Here is a 16,838-nt window from a genome sequence, read left to right as displayed (position 1 = left end):
GAATTAAAACTGGATTAGAAATACAGTCTCCAGAGTGATTACAAGCTAAGACAGTCAGATTCAAGACCACCTTGTTAATGTGCATCAATCCTGTGCATTATGAAACTAGTCTGACAGCTTAGAGACATGTACTTAAGTCTGCTTTTTGGTCTCAACTACACAACACTGTAGATTTTTGTAAACCATCTGCCCAACTTGTCTTTTTGTTTCTTTCTTTGTTAAGAAAAATCTGCACTTTGCCTACAGATCTTCCTAAACAGTCATGGTTACAGTTGACTAAATAAAGGTCAGTGGTATTTATATTTGTTTTTCCAATGCAATCATTAATAGCAGTGTTGAAACATATATTTTGCCTAAAAGTCATGGTTGTTGTTTGTGTTCAACAGTGCATTTAATTGTAATAAAATCGGTCCATTCCTAATGACTGTGGATGTAAATTACAGATGGTAACTGACCACAGCAGTCACTTAAGACAGATTAAGAAATATGGCCACCAGAGTGTTAAAAGCAATTGCTGATGGACAGAAAATACATTACATATGATGGATACATACCAAAAGCTTACTTGACAATCAAGAGAACTAAACACACAATTCTAATTCTAATTCTAGTTTCTAATTCTAAATCTTCCTAATAGCAGAATGAATACTAGAAAATTTTGTTTAAAAGATTCTGCACAAACACTAAATAAATACTGAAAAGGTGAATACACTTCATTTAAATTATTGCAAAGTTATTATTATATATTTCAAATTACTGTGATTGGAATAGATAATTCATATGACATGTAATACAGTAATATGGGACCAAATTATAATTACAGAAGACACTTACCCAATAGTCCAGATGATCCCAAAATATCAAACAACTCATATTTTTTTTATATATAAACTCTTTTAACAGCAAGATCCTTTAATAAGCAAAATACAATGAAAAATTAACGTTTATGATTAAAAAGATGCAAATTAAATACTTACAATCATAGGTATTTACTTGCATAAAACTGGAAAAGAATCGATTTGGCTCAAATCTCTTTGCAAGATGAAGGGCCAAAGTTGCATTGCGTGCCCTAAAAATACAAATGAAGACACACAGGTTTGTAAACCTTCCATGAAATTACCCTCATGCACAATAATTTTTCTTCCAGCATTATCAGGAAAGATCATTTCTTACATCCTAGGAATCTACATATATATAAGAAGAGAATTATCTTTATAATAGGTGACCTTCAGCAGTTGTGTGCAGGTAATCATTAGGAGGAAATCCGCTTAAGAGCTTATGCACCAGACACTCTGATAATTATTTCAAGAGGAAAACAGTATCAAGCATAATTAGACCAATCTGTAGTTAGTTTCCAGGTCCCTTTTGTACACCCCATGCATAGCATGCATCATAACTTCACCTTATATACAGTCACATGTTTAAGTTGTTTAAGTTACCTATATCATTTTATTTGAATGGAAAGTCATAACCTGATTGAATTGATTCTAAAGGCATATTATGAGGTAAAAATAAAAATCATTCTGCCAAAATGAGAATGGTTGTCATTTCTGCATTTACAGAAAACATTTGCTCACATTGTGGATTCACATGGATGAGTGGAGTTGGAAAGCTGTTCCAGCAGAGAGTATGCAAAGCTGCCCACATTCTCAGAGGTCTCATGCCACAGGGAGCGTGCAATCATTTCAAGTTCACTGTGAGTTGGATCTGTCTTGAAAATTAGGTGCAAACCAGCCATTCGCATCTCATCCGTATCCTCATTGTCAAAGTAGCGCTGCATGAAGATTTTCTTTACCTGTGGAATAATAATAATTATAATAATAATAATAATAACAATAATAAATAATAATAACAATAATAATAATAAGAAGAAGAATAATAATATTTACTTTTGTGAAAGGATGTGTATGGCAAGTTGGAACAAATGCCAGATTCCACATAAAGCAATGTTAATCACCCTGTGAGGGTCAACCAAAGGGTCTGAAAAATTTGTTTTATGTGATTCACCTTACCAGTGACAGGGAATACAATGCACTAGAATGACTGATAGTGTCAGTTTAGCTTTGGATGTTTGCTTAAGAAAAGAGTAAAAGTCCATGCATCCCACCTCCACCCCTTCTGCCACATTATCATGTAATTAAACTTTTGATGTCACATTTCAAATGAATTCCATATATATGTTGTCATTAATTTTAAAAAAAATTTATTCTTCTTGAATCTATAATTACTCATTTGCATTATTATACTTAAGCAACAATTATACCATCTTACTCTCTCACATTCATCTGTCACTGTAACATAGAAATATATGATGTTTTCAAATGTTTTAATCACATTCTACATTTTCATAAGCTAGTTACAAACAGAAAGTATGTGTGATGATTCCAATTCAATAATTCACATTAGACTACAGTTTATTTATGTATCTTAATTTTGCTTCTTAGACCACTAACACTGGCTGGTGTCAATCCCAAGTTGAATAGTTAAGAGTTAAAAACATTGATATATAACAAATCCTAGGTGATGAGTCAGTGTTTTCTTCATGTATAAACTATTCTACAAAAACATGTCTAAAACTACAAGAAATTAGTTTTGAAGAATATACATGTATGTCCCCATGCATGGCATGCTTTGACAAATAACAAATAGTTTGTTTCTTGTTATATTCTCAGTTTATTTTATTTCCTCACCCTGTCATTATTTCTTCAGCTCAGTACAAGAGTATATGTGTTCATGTGATCTTGTCTTCCTCACACTTTCTATATTCTAGCTTTAATGACATTTAATTTATGATTTATTATTATTTCTTTATACTATCTTTCCTCCTCCATTACACATCCAATTTATTATAATTTCTTATTTAATGAGGGTAGCTAAATCAGAATACAAATGTGTATAGTCTCCCTTTAGGCCCTCATCTAATAAATTTTTCAATGTGTGGCAAATTTCTAGCTCAAAAACAGATAGCTGTATAAGGATGAGCAAGGCTAAAAAATGAAGTCTCCATTAAATTAGATCAAAACAATATTCTTCTTAAAAAATAATCATGTTAACAAACAGATCACAGAAAGAATAAATGATGATATACATTGCATGCACATAATGGAGAAATAAATGATAATAACACATGAATTATAACAAATCATTCAACAAGCGTGTTTCAAACATGTAAGATATTTTCCTTTCAAACTTTCAATAGATTTTACTGATTGAATATGTACATGCAAGGAGTTCAACATCCTTGTTGCAAATAGTTTAACCTATATCTAAATTGTTCAATAGTCAGTTGGTTAACTTTCAAGGGATTTTGAGAGGTTTATTTTAAAGCATAGGGCCAATAAATTTAGTCAAACATTTTTTCCTGTATTTTGGCCTATTACAATTTACATATAGTTAATGCTTTATACAAATTTCTTTGGTCACATTGTGCTATTTCAATTCATGGAATACAGTTTCAGATCACGTATTAAAAGAGGCATCCACAATTAAGCAAGCAGCTCACTTCTGAATGGAGTTTATTCTTGTTAACTGGTTCTTAGTGCATTGGAAAGGTAATGTGATATAAACATTACATAAAATCAACATTTTATTTGGTAACTGTTGGTAATTTTAGAAAGTTAAATGCATATTTAAAACTAAAGCCAGAACACTGTTTATGTCCTCATAACAAATTTTAATTTTTACTGTATGACTTTGAAAAATGACGGCATATCTCATAGGGACCAAAAGATAAATATATATATTTAATACTAGTAATACATTGATGTACCGGTATATTTGTACATTGCATTTTGCTATTCTGGAGATACATACTGCAATACAATTTCCTGCACCAGGATATTTTCATGGTGTTGCTCTTATCTTACAAATCTGCGTATTCCTCACAATTTACCCAGTTAGATTCAAGAGCTATATTTTCTTTTCCTCCTAGATATATGCTCATCAATAGATTGCAAAAGAATGTGAAATGTGATGCACAGTATTAGAGCAGACTTTAATGGGGTAGGGCACAGCTCAAGACCAGGAGATATTTTTCTTGTGAAGAATTATAATTTATAAATTTCACTTTGCCTCATATGTATATGGTTTTTTCCCAATGACACAATAAAAAAACAGTGCTCAATCCAGACTTCACAGAGGTGACTTGTTCAAGAATGAATCCCTAACAATGCTGGATGAGAATCCTTTGATATGGTGGAAAGCTCAACAGTACAAGTTTCCACTCCTTGCACAAGTAGTCAGGAAAAGGCTATGCATTCCTGTAACTTCCATGCCATTGGAGAGAGTCTTTATTACAGCAGGAGACACTGTTACCACACAGAGGGATGCTTTGATTTTAGATGTTGTCAATATGTTAATTTTCCTTAAGACATCTATGCAGTGATTTAACATCTTGCTAAAAAATTAAAAAAGATAGTTCAAATGTGTTGAGACATTTAAAACGTTGCTCCTGTGAAGTTTAAATTAAAATACAGCCAAGAAATGGTGGTGAGATTTTTATTTGCTGATAATTTTACTGCTTAAAGGTGTTTGTAGGCTTTTTTCATTTTTATGTTGATTTTATCTGTTCAACTGACTACCATTTTAAGTCTTACGAGATAACATCACTATTAGATATTTTTCAAGTAGTAAATGCTATAGTGATTATTTTATTGTTTTCATTGAGTGTTATAGTATTGCAATACATATTGCAATATGGATTTGTTATAGTGCAATATATCACAATACAGTTTTGGGTTTATCATTGCAACCCTAGTTAATAAATGAAATGAATACTGAAAGAGTAAATACACTTTACCTCAGCCTTTGCATGCTGAATGATGCGTCTGAAAGCATAGGCAGCAGTAAGTCGGGCAGTATAAGGTTGTGTCTTGTCTTCCACCACCTTCTTCAGTTCAGGAATAAAATCTTCTAATCCTGCATTGCCTATTGTCTTCAAAGCCAGGATTTTATCAGCTTTATCACCAGAATGCAGTAATTTCAGGATAGTCTGAAAAATGAAGAGAGTGCTAAGAAGAAAATGCTACACGTATGACTACAACCTGTAACCAGAGCATACATAATTCTTAGGAATATAAATTATACATGCCTATTCACTGAATTTATTTTGCTAAACATAAAGTAAATTGTAGCTTTGATTAACAATAAATGTGTAAAATTATATTTATGTATGTAGTATTGTTTTATGGCACCATAGTAGCAATATTTTTGTAAGTTTAAAAACTGTAAAACTGAAGATTGAAAAAACATTTTAGGAAGATTAACCTTTCCAAATAAATTTAAATATGAAGCACAAGATAATATAGACAAGTAATAGGTATAAAAAATAAAATATAAAGTAACTAATGTAAATTCCTGGTTCACATTTGCATTCCCTCAAAGGTACAATATTTTGTGGGACAAATCATGATACAGTCAGCAGTTTATTCCAAACAATCAATGCCAAATAGTGAGTTTCATGTTCTGAAGTTTGTTTGCAGAGTTTTTCATTCCACATTTTGCCAGGTATGAAGTAGACGCTGAAATCAACATATGAAATCTTCCATTCAAAAATGGATGACTGGAGGGAAGCTTTGGCTGCTTTATCTGCCCTTTCATTACACTTTATACCCACATGACTAGGCAGCCAACATTATGGAATATATTTTCTAGATTGTATGAAGAAATCATGTTTCTGTCATATCAGGGATATTAACAGATTGTCAGGTCTTTCAGTATGGAAAGAGAATCTGAAAAAATGATGAAATATGTTTTTGAGAGGTTTCAATATAAGTATGGATGTAAAAACTGATGGCAAAAAATTGAAGCTTTATCCAATAACCAGTTTGAGATGGTGCTGTTGGGTGTTACTATTGCAGCTCCAATTTTGCCATCACCTTTTGAACCATCTGTATAATGGGAATTATGGCTATGAAAAGAAATTTCCAATTAAGATAGAAGCATACTCATAAATTTAGGACCAGTCCATTCAGAACAAAAGAAAAACAATAATTACCTATATTAAAGACTTGTTTTAGTTAGGCAAGTTTTTTTATGGCATGTCATATGGACAACGGTTAACATGGCCTTCAAACCAACATGTCTTTTTATAGACAAAACATGTCAGTATGTCATCAGATTAAGGCAATTCATTAATTTTTGTGATAGAATGAATCAGCTGGGCATTTTTTCTTGGGAAAATTAAGAAATTATTTCAACCTGCATCTTGGTATGTCACTGCATTCAGTGTGCTTTTGTTCAAGTTTTGAATTTTCCAAAATTATTCAGGTGTATTTTAAGCAATAGAAACCATTAGTATTTCGAAAAGCTAATATTAGTCAAAATATTCTCTAGAAAATATCTATTTCTGTGTTTAAGAAATAGATAAAATATTGTAAAGACATATCATCCTGGGTAAGGGAAAAGCTTTAATTCTTTTGTCAAATTGGATCTGGGGGCCCCGAGTGGTCGAGTGGTCTAAAGCGTTCGCCGTTACGGATCACTGCCATCTCACCTCTGTCTGCGCCGGTTCGAGTCTCAGATTCAGCCAATGTAGATATGTGAGAAAGCATGCCAGTAGCTTCTCGTGGGTCGGTGGTTCTTTCCGGGGTTTTCCCGGGTTCTTCCTCCACCATTAATACTGGCCGCCATATATGGCCTATCGTGTGCTGAAAAATGGCGTTAAACCCCACAACAACCAACCAAATCAAATTGGATCTAAAGGTCATAATACCATGATAGCTGTGGTAACAAATTGGTTCTGTGCCATCACCCCCTTTCATTTAAGTGATTTACTTCAGATATATCTTATACTTATTTTAATATGAACAATTGCTGGATATTAAGAAATTCTGAATATTCTTCTCCTATCCAAAAACACAATACAGGGATTTTAAAAATTTTGATGAGGAAAAGTTCTTAAATGATTTCATTTGCAAATCCTTCCCTTTAATAAGCAATATATCTGAAGTCAGCACTGACTCAGACACATGGTATCAAATTTTTGATAGTCTTAGATAAGCATGTCCCAATTAAGATCAAAAATGTTAAATACCACTGAAACGCAAGTGGATTATTCCTAAGGTCAAAACATCTAGACATCTATGAGTAAATTTCATAAGAAAGACATGAAAAGCTATTGAAAATGGTGGCATTAAGCTAAGTACATGAAAAGAGAATACTATAAAATGGCAAATGATGAAAATAAGAGTATGGTGACATTTTGAAAGAATCTAACAGCTGAACTCATCCAATTACAGTTATTCCCTTCCCCTCCCAACTATCCCAACTTATACAAAATGATGATCAAAATCTCAATATTAGCTTTTACAAACTCATACTATTCATTCTGGGGTCCTTCAAGGTTCTGTTTTAGGCCATCTCCTCTTTCATATTTATGTATATGAACTTCCACTAAGTAATGAATTCACAAATACAGATTTGTTTGCACATGATGCAAGTCTGCTTACATCATGTTCAGATGCTGAGGATATATAAGCAAGACTATTCTCAGACATGTAACATCAGTGTTCAAAGTTGGGCACATCAAAAAAAGTTGGTAATAAATGAAGGGTAAAACAAAACATATAACTTTGGGGACATCACAAAAACCATATAAATTAGAATCCAAATTATTTCTTACAAAAAATAACCATCAGTTAGAAAATGTCCAAGATGGAAAAGCATTGGATGTATCTGTCAATAAAATTGTCATACAAAATTGCCAAACTCAGCAAAACCATGAAAATTTACCAATAGAAACTCACATTCTTTGCTACAATGTATATATTCTTCTGACTCTGGATTACTGTTCAGCTTTATGATAAAACTAAAATAAATCTCAGCAGGATTTAAAAACTTTAGATTATTATTTTGGATGCATCTGCTGATTATTCATCAAAAGCATTGTTTACAAAACTAAAATGGCTTACAGTATATGAAAGAATTTATTTTTGTAATGGCTGTCCTTGTACATAAATGTCTTCATTGAGCTGCACCAGAGTATCTTCGAGATTTATTCAGGCCTTATTCAACACTTTACCAGTTGAGATCAAAAGCACATGGAAACTTTCATCCCTTGAAACTAAGAATAGTGCCATGAAGGGAAAGTTTCCCATATTCTAGTAAAGTTCTGTGGAATAAGTAATCTAGATACAACTGGTACTGTAAATATCAATAAACTACAAAATGAAACAAAACTTAATTTATCTGGTGGAATCATTTCTGTGAAAATTAAATTGCTCAACTGAGATTTCTTGCATACATTGGATCTGCTCAGCTCTCTGAGAAGAATTTCAGCATGTCACTGAACAAATCTCAATTAAAATCAATATATAAGAATGTGACCTGCAGATACATTACCTGCACAATTTCATTCTTGATCTTGCCATAGATCTGTTCAGCCTGACGGATCTTTTCTTCAATCTTGTATTGTTTGCTTTGGATGGCATCACGGCTGTTCTTTCTTGTCTCTTGCTCAAGGATTTTCTGCACAAGTACAAGCTGTTCCATCAGCTCTTTCCTGGATTCCAACATGTCTTTTGTCATTTTGTGTGACATGGTTCCTAAGTTCAGCCATGCAATGCGTTTCATCATTTGGGTGGGCCAAGAGGTCATTCCAGTCAATAAATCCTATTAAACATAAAAATATGTGTATGTATGTCTATCCTGTATGTGAGCAGCACAGTATATTTTCATCTCTGCATTGTTCTATATGAATGGTGATGAGTATGATTTTCATAAGGTTGTCTGTGGAGGTATCATTCCATATATTTTGCAGAGTTAAAAATGAAGCATGTTAATTTATATGATATTTGAAGCTACTATGGAATGTTTACGTCAGAAACAGGCAGGAAGCTTTGACTGCTTTACATGCTCTTTCATTACCCAAATACCAATGCAACTATGTATGCATGAATTTACTCAGAAAAATAAGAGGACTGGTTGTTTTAGAATTGAAAATCATGCACTATTGGCAAGGGTATTATGTGCTCCATCTTGTTAAGGAATGGAATTAAACTAATCAGATAAATTAAAAATATAATAACACCAAATATTTCTTAATACTTTACATTTTATAAATATAGTCATCCTATTATAGTACTGAAAATTTCAGTCCTCAAACAAAAGAAACAAGAGTGTTAATAAAATGCATCTTAACTTGCTTTCCCACATTGTCCCACCCCACCCCAAATCTGTTTCACTAGAGACTTACACGAGGGGTAAGAAAATACCATGGGGATAATTTAACTTGCATATCTGAACTCATCTTTTCATGCCAGCAAGTGGTTATAAGGTGACTGACTGGGAATATCTATAGTTTTAACATTATTCCCAATAGCTGGAGTCTGTGGGAATAGGTACGGTTCATGAAACAGATGTTATTTACAGGTATAAATTGGTATTTTCAAGCTTAGTAATCATATATATGGTTATAGGGTAGGGACCTCGATAGTTTTGATGCTATGATCAAGAGGATAGGTTCCAGGGAGTAAGAACAGACCTAGGGGAAACATTCTGTTTCGCATCTGAATCTATATATATAGGCACTGAGTGCGGATCTCAGCTTTTGAAGTTGTAACACAGAGGCCACAACTAGATGGCCTTGGGGCATGACTCAGGTGTCCCACTCAAACCCCCATCAACATATGTTGATACTTATTTGATAATCACATGAACCAATTCTAAGACATGTTAGTCTCATAATTTAGCAATTATATGCATTCAGAATTTATGTAACACAAATTCTACCCTACCATAGCTTCACCCACATGGGCTTTTTCAAAATTTCAGAATGGTTAAGAATATCTTCAGATGAAGGACACATTTTTAAATCATTCTTGTGAACCACACTGGATGAGTTATGTGACATAACATGCATGCAACCACCAATGCATGCATGTGCACACATCCAGACAGAGAGGATAACATCCTGTCACATTCCTACATGTGTATAGGAACATGCTATTCTAATGCAGGACAACAGTGGGCAATAGAACTTTTTCACAGTCTCACTGTTTTTGAGTGTGGAACACCATCACTGTTACCCTTCATCAATTGACTGTTGTATTTCATCACTGTGAGAAGAGAGCACATAAAGTGGCACATCCATCACCACTTCAGACTTCTTTCATAAAAATTAAGACAAACATTAAATGCAGCACATGTATGTACTATAATGAGCAGCATTTAAAGTAATGTGTCTCATAAACAGAACATTTGACATTGATCGACCTAATTACATGTACAGTTTGTTTAATCCAATTTCTGGTTATAAAAAAAAACATGTTGTAATAGGTTTTGTTTTTAAATTCATAAGCTCATTATTATTTATGAAGGTAAATCAATTCTAGAACAAAGCAAAATTTTGGTCTATTTAATTATGATGAAGGGGAGACTTTTTATTCACATTTGTATCACTGCACAAGCTATCTGCAGTACTAATGAATATGAAGGATTTTGTAATCTATCATCATGTAAGTGCTGTCTTTTGTTACATGACCTTCTGTTACAACCAAAGTGCCACAAACTGGCATCATCTTCCAGATTTCCATCTTAAGGATTCCTTCACAATGATGTTGCCAAATGTTGCTGCAACACAATTACAGCCTAAAATGTGCAGTGGTTCAAGTTAGTGTCCTGTAAACATAATGTTGAATACTGATCAACCCAATTACAGGTATGGAGTATGTTGTCTGGTCTGGAGTCACCAAAGTCATTGTTGTAACTGTTATTTTTTTAAATTCATCTTCTCATTATTATTTAGAAAATAAATCAATTCTAGATAGAGCTACATTGAAGACCATATCATAATATTTTGTCTCACTTCATTTTAAAGGTAACAATGCTGTAAGTGTGGGGATCTTAATGCATTGTGTAATGGGGGAATGTTTTCTATAGGCCAAACTTGTACTGCATTTCACTGCAAATTTTAGAATCTAAGAATTTGGTGTGACCATTGGTATCTTAGCCTACTGACACAGTTTGCACTTGCAACATGGCCTTGTTTATGTGATTATGTGAAAATAATATTTGCTCCTAAAGGAAAAAATGTAAAATTATATTTTTAACAACATAATCATATAGAATTAATTAATTTAACTGCCTTGGATCACTAATATCAAAGGCAGTGAAGCATTTTTCTGGGCTTCCTGAGCGTTTCCGTTATAAACGAAGCCCAAGTGATTCAGAAGTTGCGGACAATCTCAACAGAGCAATGAACAAAGTATATCTGTGCAATATTACTAGGCAATAAAAAAAGACAATAAATATTTCAAAAACATAACTAAACAAAATCGTACTCTTGAAGTATTTTTGAGCAGTCTGATGCAGTGTAAAGAAAATGAAAACAATTGCACAGCAAACATTATCCAAGCCACAAATAGAAACATTGTTTGCCCCAAGACTCACCAGAACTCGTTTTATAGTCAAGACATGTGGCTCAGCATAAACCCCTAGGACACTGAGAATAAATTCAGCAAACTCCGGTTTTACAGCTCCCTTCATAACACTCTTAATCAGGATATCTACACTTGGGTAACTGCCAACATAGGGAAGGATGTTATGAAGGGTGTACCTACAAAACACAGGAAAATAAAGGATCATTACACAAATTTAATGAAATTGATAATGTTTTACATTGGATATATTCTTGGTATGTAATCCACTGAATACTAAGGATCCTTATTTGCCCAATGCATATTATAATATTTTGGAAAGAAAATATAATATCAAGGAAAGAAAAATGTAATATTAGGAAAGAAATATAATATCATGGAAAGAAATAAGTAATATTAGGAAAGAAAAAATAATATCATGGAAAGAAATAAGTAATATTAGCCTTTCCAATAACTATCATCAATCATGGAGCTCATTTGTCATACTTTTTTCTTTTTATTCACTCAGCAATAAGTCCATCTGTACAGTTGTTGAAAAAGTGCAAACTGTAGGACACCCAAGTTCAACATCAAACCACCATATGTTTCACCTTTTTGATATTTTGTAATTATTAATTTTCCTAAGATTTATCTTAGGTAAAATAAAAAAATCAGGTATGCTTACCACATATCTGTATAACATATCTACATTGGTAATGTTATTTTAATGAACTTTCCAACTGATCTGAAAACTCTAAGTTCAGTTACATAAATGAAGAAAATGCAAATGACACAAAGGTTTTTATATGAATGCTTACCCTTCAAATGATTCAGAGCCAAATTCATTGACTAAATCTACAAGAGTTTGCCTGCTGGTCATCTTCATAAATCTCTTCAATTCCATATACACTAAAGCTGCCTCTTCTTTCACCTCTTCATTAGTGAATTCCTTGTATACTCTCAAAAGATCCTTGATCTAAAATACAAGGAATTAATGTTTTTTCTCAAAGTTAATGTTATTATGTATTACTGTACCAAAGAGGGAGAGTGACAGTGGATTACTTGTTATGATGATATCTGGATAAACAAAAGTACAATACCACCCCCTCCAAAGACATAAATAGCCTAGATAAAAACAAAGAGATTCCTTAATTTTATTTTTAAATGGAGTTGAAAAAACATTCTCACCCCATTCAAGGTATGACAGAATGGAGTTCTTAAGAACACAAAGAATTTTCACTATTTTATGTTGCATTAGCACTGACAGTAGAAGTTTCAATTTTTACCTTCTCCATATTTCCCAACTTGAAGAATCTACACAATTAATGAAGTAATTATCTGATTCCTACTAGTTTTAAATGAATCTTTATTTTTATGAAAATTAAACTACAAATTTCTCCTTGATCATTAGGCAAAATAAGATGGAAGTTAAGAAAATAAACATAAAAAGTTTTATGCCCAGCAATCTCCATGCAAGATACTTGATCAAGACTTGCAGAAAAAAAATCAAAATTACTTTTTCGAGGATAAATCTCTGGTCAAAGTAAGGATATCCCTCAATGAGGTCAGCATCATCTGGAACAAGGGAGGAAGGATTCCATGATTGCTTCTTCTTTTCAGGCAGGTCAGCAACCAAACCACTCTCCTGAGTCTTGGGTGACTGGAGGCTAGAGATCTGCTCCTCAATGTTCTTTGAGTCACTGAACACCAATGTCTGACTGCAAGGTCACATTATATATATATATATATATATATATATATATATATATATATACATAATGAAGATATTTCCTCCTGTGTAAAATAATTTTCACTACAAGAAGTATTCAACTAAAAGAAGCATTCAACCATGCAGTTGGTAATTTAATAGTTACTGAGCATTTGGAAATTATGACTTTATCTTTGTTATAAAGTTCTTCTGTATGCATGAAGCAGGGTCATTTCTTCATTTAATCTTCAGTTTTCTCATTACATCACTTATGCAAATATATATATATATATATATAGAGAGAGAGAGAGAGAGAGATATAGATATATATTCACAGTTGAATGCCTTGACCAAATAAGTAAAACAGAGCTGCCCATTGGAAAAGAACTGTTCTGTTCCATTTTTGCCATCATTAAAACTAATATATATATATATATATATATATATATATATATATATATATATATATATATATATATATATATATATATATAATTTGAAAAGTGGTATATAATAATTCACACTACATGAGGAAGTATTCTTATTTAATAAAATAATTAATATAAAAGTTATTATATTTGAGATTTAATATATTTATTGTATTGATAAAAGAATACACTGTATACTGCTGTTCTTTAATTATCATACAAAATACCTGGCACAATTAATATTCTGCATTCATCTAACTTAAGCACTGAGTAATGATAAAACATGTTTTATGTCTTCTATTCTAATTCCTCTTACAGAGAAAAAACCTAATTTCCCAGGTGGAGTTTATTTGTGAAAAGTTTGAGTATTGTTTCTGTGTGATTATCAAGTTAACATCAGTCAATGCATAAAGTGAACATTTTCACAATTGATTATCCAGGCACGTTTTATAAAATGTAAAACTTGATAACAGTTTCCTCATTAAAACAATGTTTTTTTAATTAAGCAGGGGTCCCATTTATGCAAAATTGTGGACAATAAATTACATTTTTCAGGCAGAAAGACCCAGTAAAAACAAACCAATGTATCAGTTTGATGGAACACTGTCTTATTAATACCACATAATAATGCTCTGGAAATATATCCCTAATATGCCCTGATTAAGTAAATTCTAAATTAAGTTACTTTATGAATGTAACAAAACTTCCGCCCAGTTCACTGTAGGCAGTAAATGAGTGTACGCTCTCTCCAACAGCACCAAGAATCAGAAACTGATGAGATGTTCCCTGGACAGAGTAGCGAACTTGTGACTGACTGCTCATTGGATCAAACTGAAATTGCAAAATTTTCATGAAGTTACAAATGAAGGTAACGTACATTAACCTCCTAATAATCCCAACACTTTTGCTCCACTTCATAATCTAGAAATTCATATTAACAAATCTCTACCCCTTCCCAAAAAAAGAAGAGAAAATCTGTGCCCAGATGCATGTATTCTTGTTCAAAGATAAAGACACCAACAAAAACAAATTTAAGATGCAGGTACTTTACTGTGTTCTCAAATATTAAGCTGGAAATTTCTATAGAGAATAAATCTGTAAAAAATGTAAGGTGGCAGGTCTTGCTGTTTTGAACAAAATTTTGGTGTTAAAATATTTGCTATAATTTGGGGGATCTTGAAATATCTGATTAGTTATAGCCTACATGTAAAAAGTTTGGTTAAACTAAATCATGTGGAGCTTGTTGCTGAAAAAAAAAGACAAACTCTACTAAATTCATGCCTTAATCCTTCCTTGATATTTGCATATTGATATATGATTTCAAGAACACAATAAATAACAAAAACAACAATAATGAAATGATGATGATGATAAAGACATAAACAGTTAGAAAGACTGGTTTGTGAAGCATATATTACTGCTGATAAAATCGGTACAAAGAAAAATAATGACAATAAATGAATGATAGTACTATCTATTACTGATATCTTACTTTCTTCTCCAGACATTCATAGCAATTATCATAACTGAAGATGGAGTGCAGGTAGTAGGGCCTGATCAAGCAATTATTGTAGTTGCGGACCTTGGTCAAAAACAAACCCTCGTTTTCATTAGTGAATTTAGCTGGGTCCAACATGTAGGTGGTTTCACATTCACCTGCAACACTTTCCTGTAAAATTAACATGACCAATGTTAGTTATGTAAATGAAAATTTAATGGAACTGCTAAATAATTTTTTTTTCAATAAATAAAATTGCAGTCTAAGTGGAAAAAGTATCTTTAAGCAAATGAATATACTTTCTCTTCCTATTTCCTGCCATGATTTAGTTATTTGATTTGACAATTTTAGTTTCTGCTGTTTAATCATTAAGCCTGAAACACACAAAAAGGAATTATACCATGTTCATAGATACACTTTTGGTACAAGAAATAGAACTCAAAAGAACCTAAATTTAAATTTGTTCTCATATTTAATACGTACATTTCAGTTATAAATGACTTAGATCCTAACAATTCAAAAAGATTGTTTAATATGTACTGAAACTGTACCTGTTTGTTTCCTATTTCAGAGAGATAATCAATGGTGGAAATGCTGAAGTTAATTTTATATTTACCTAAAACCATGTAGATTTTTGTCATTATATATTTCAGTCCATGAATTATGAACTGCAACTTAATTTTTTATCTCTTCCATTCATTACTAAATTAGTTTCCTCTTCAATTTTATCAATGTTATCTATTTTTGTTGATAAACAAAGCCAGGATAAAGAATTTTTCCCTTTATGAATATTTGCATCAGTAGAATGTGAAATGTGTATTTATAGCTCAATTTACGTTAGTTCAAAAACAATAATCAGTATAAGTGAAATATTAACCATGGTGGATCAGAAAATAGATAAGGAGGAAAATAATTTTTTGAGGATCTTGATCCCAATGCCACTCTATCAATATTTTAACTACTCTATTATTCTATTAAACTGGACAATTGAAAACCAACATTCCAGAGTAACTTTTACCAATGAAATAAACATTGCTTTGGATGAAAATTGAAAGTATATGTTTGGAAAAAACACGATGATCAGTATCAACCAGAGCATTTAGTTCTACACAGCACAATTTGCCATTCAAGAATATTTCAGCAATGTATTATGCCGGAATGACATTCATTAGTTAGACATCTGACCTCATTGGATGGTAACAATGGCCAGTTATTGCAAAAAAGTTTCTAAATGGGGAACGGACATTCCAGGAAGATAAATAGCAAGTGTGTGATTCTTGGAGGACAAAACTGTGAAAGAAATTTTTTAAAAACACTGAGTCATTACACAAATGATCACAGATCGTGGACTTCAATATTAATAAGATTATATGGTAAATAATTAAATCCAAACATGAAACTATAGGAATGGTGAGCAATTTGCTGAAGTAAGTATTCCCCTGCTTTCCCCCTCCCCATGATGGATATGTGTCCATAATAAAATAAGAGTGCAAAACTCTTATGAAAATACCACAGTGTGAGGGAATGATTGGTCAAAAGGGACATCTGTTGCTGATGAGCATAATGTACACCAGGTATATCAACCTACAGCCTGTGGGCAACATCTGGTCTGCATCCTGGATTTATCTGGTTAATTTTATATTTATGGCCTGCCTTGGAGGAATCTCCACATGTCTGATATTTACTCTGTTTCACAACAATCTGCTAAACATTGCAAGATTAGCTGCATTTGCACAAAAATTAGCAGGCTGCTGAAAATGAAAATGTCTTACAAAAGCCAAGGAACCACAAGGATTTGTTAAAACATGTTCATCTTTATATAATGACCACAAGATGAACCAAGTTTCACA

At 32.3% G+C, this 16,838-nt stretch overlaps 1 protein-coding gene across 1 annotated transcript in view; it reads right to left on the bottom strand.

The window, feature by feature from the left end:
• Window positions 1-16,838, bottom strand: part of LOC149771448 (uncharacterized) — a 52,776-nt gene that overhangs the window by 27,785 nt on the left and 8,153 nt on the right. The window contains exons 6-14 of the mRNA XM_089948437.1: window positions 14,983-15,159; window positions 14,176-14,321; window positions 12,871-13,072; window positions 12,173-12,330; window positions 11,389-11,554; window positions 8,341-8,610; window positions 4,799-4,990; window positions 1,578-1,795; window positions 978-1,069 (exon numbers count right to left, since the gene is read on the bottom strand). Of these exons, the coding sequence (XP_089804563.1) occupies window positions 978-1,069; window positions 1,578-1,795; window positions 4,799-4,990; window positions 8,341-8,610; window positions 11,389-11,554; window positions 12,173-12,330; window positions 12,871-13,072; window positions 14,176-14,321; window positions 14,983-15,159 (1,621 nt within the window). The remainder of the gene's footprint in view (window positions 1-977; window positions 1,070-1,577; window positions 1,796-4,798; window positions 4,991-8,340; window positions 8,611-11,388; window positions 11,555-12,172; window positions 12,331-12,870; window positions 13,073-14,175; window positions 14,322-14,982; window positions 15,160-16,838) is intronic.

This window comes from Sinohyriopsis cumingii, unplaced genomic scaffold (genome assembly GCF_028554795.1).
Source record: "Sinohyriopsis cumingii isolate HCF-2022 unplaced genomic scaffold, ASM2855479v2 utg001851l, whole genome shotgun sequence".
Classification (NCBI taxonomy): domain Eukaryota; kingdom Metazoa; phylum Mollusca; class Bivalvia; order Unionida; family Unionidae; genus Sinohyriopsis; species Sinohyriopsis cumingii.
This window is presented reverse-complemented; position numbering and strand designations above follow the sequence as displayed.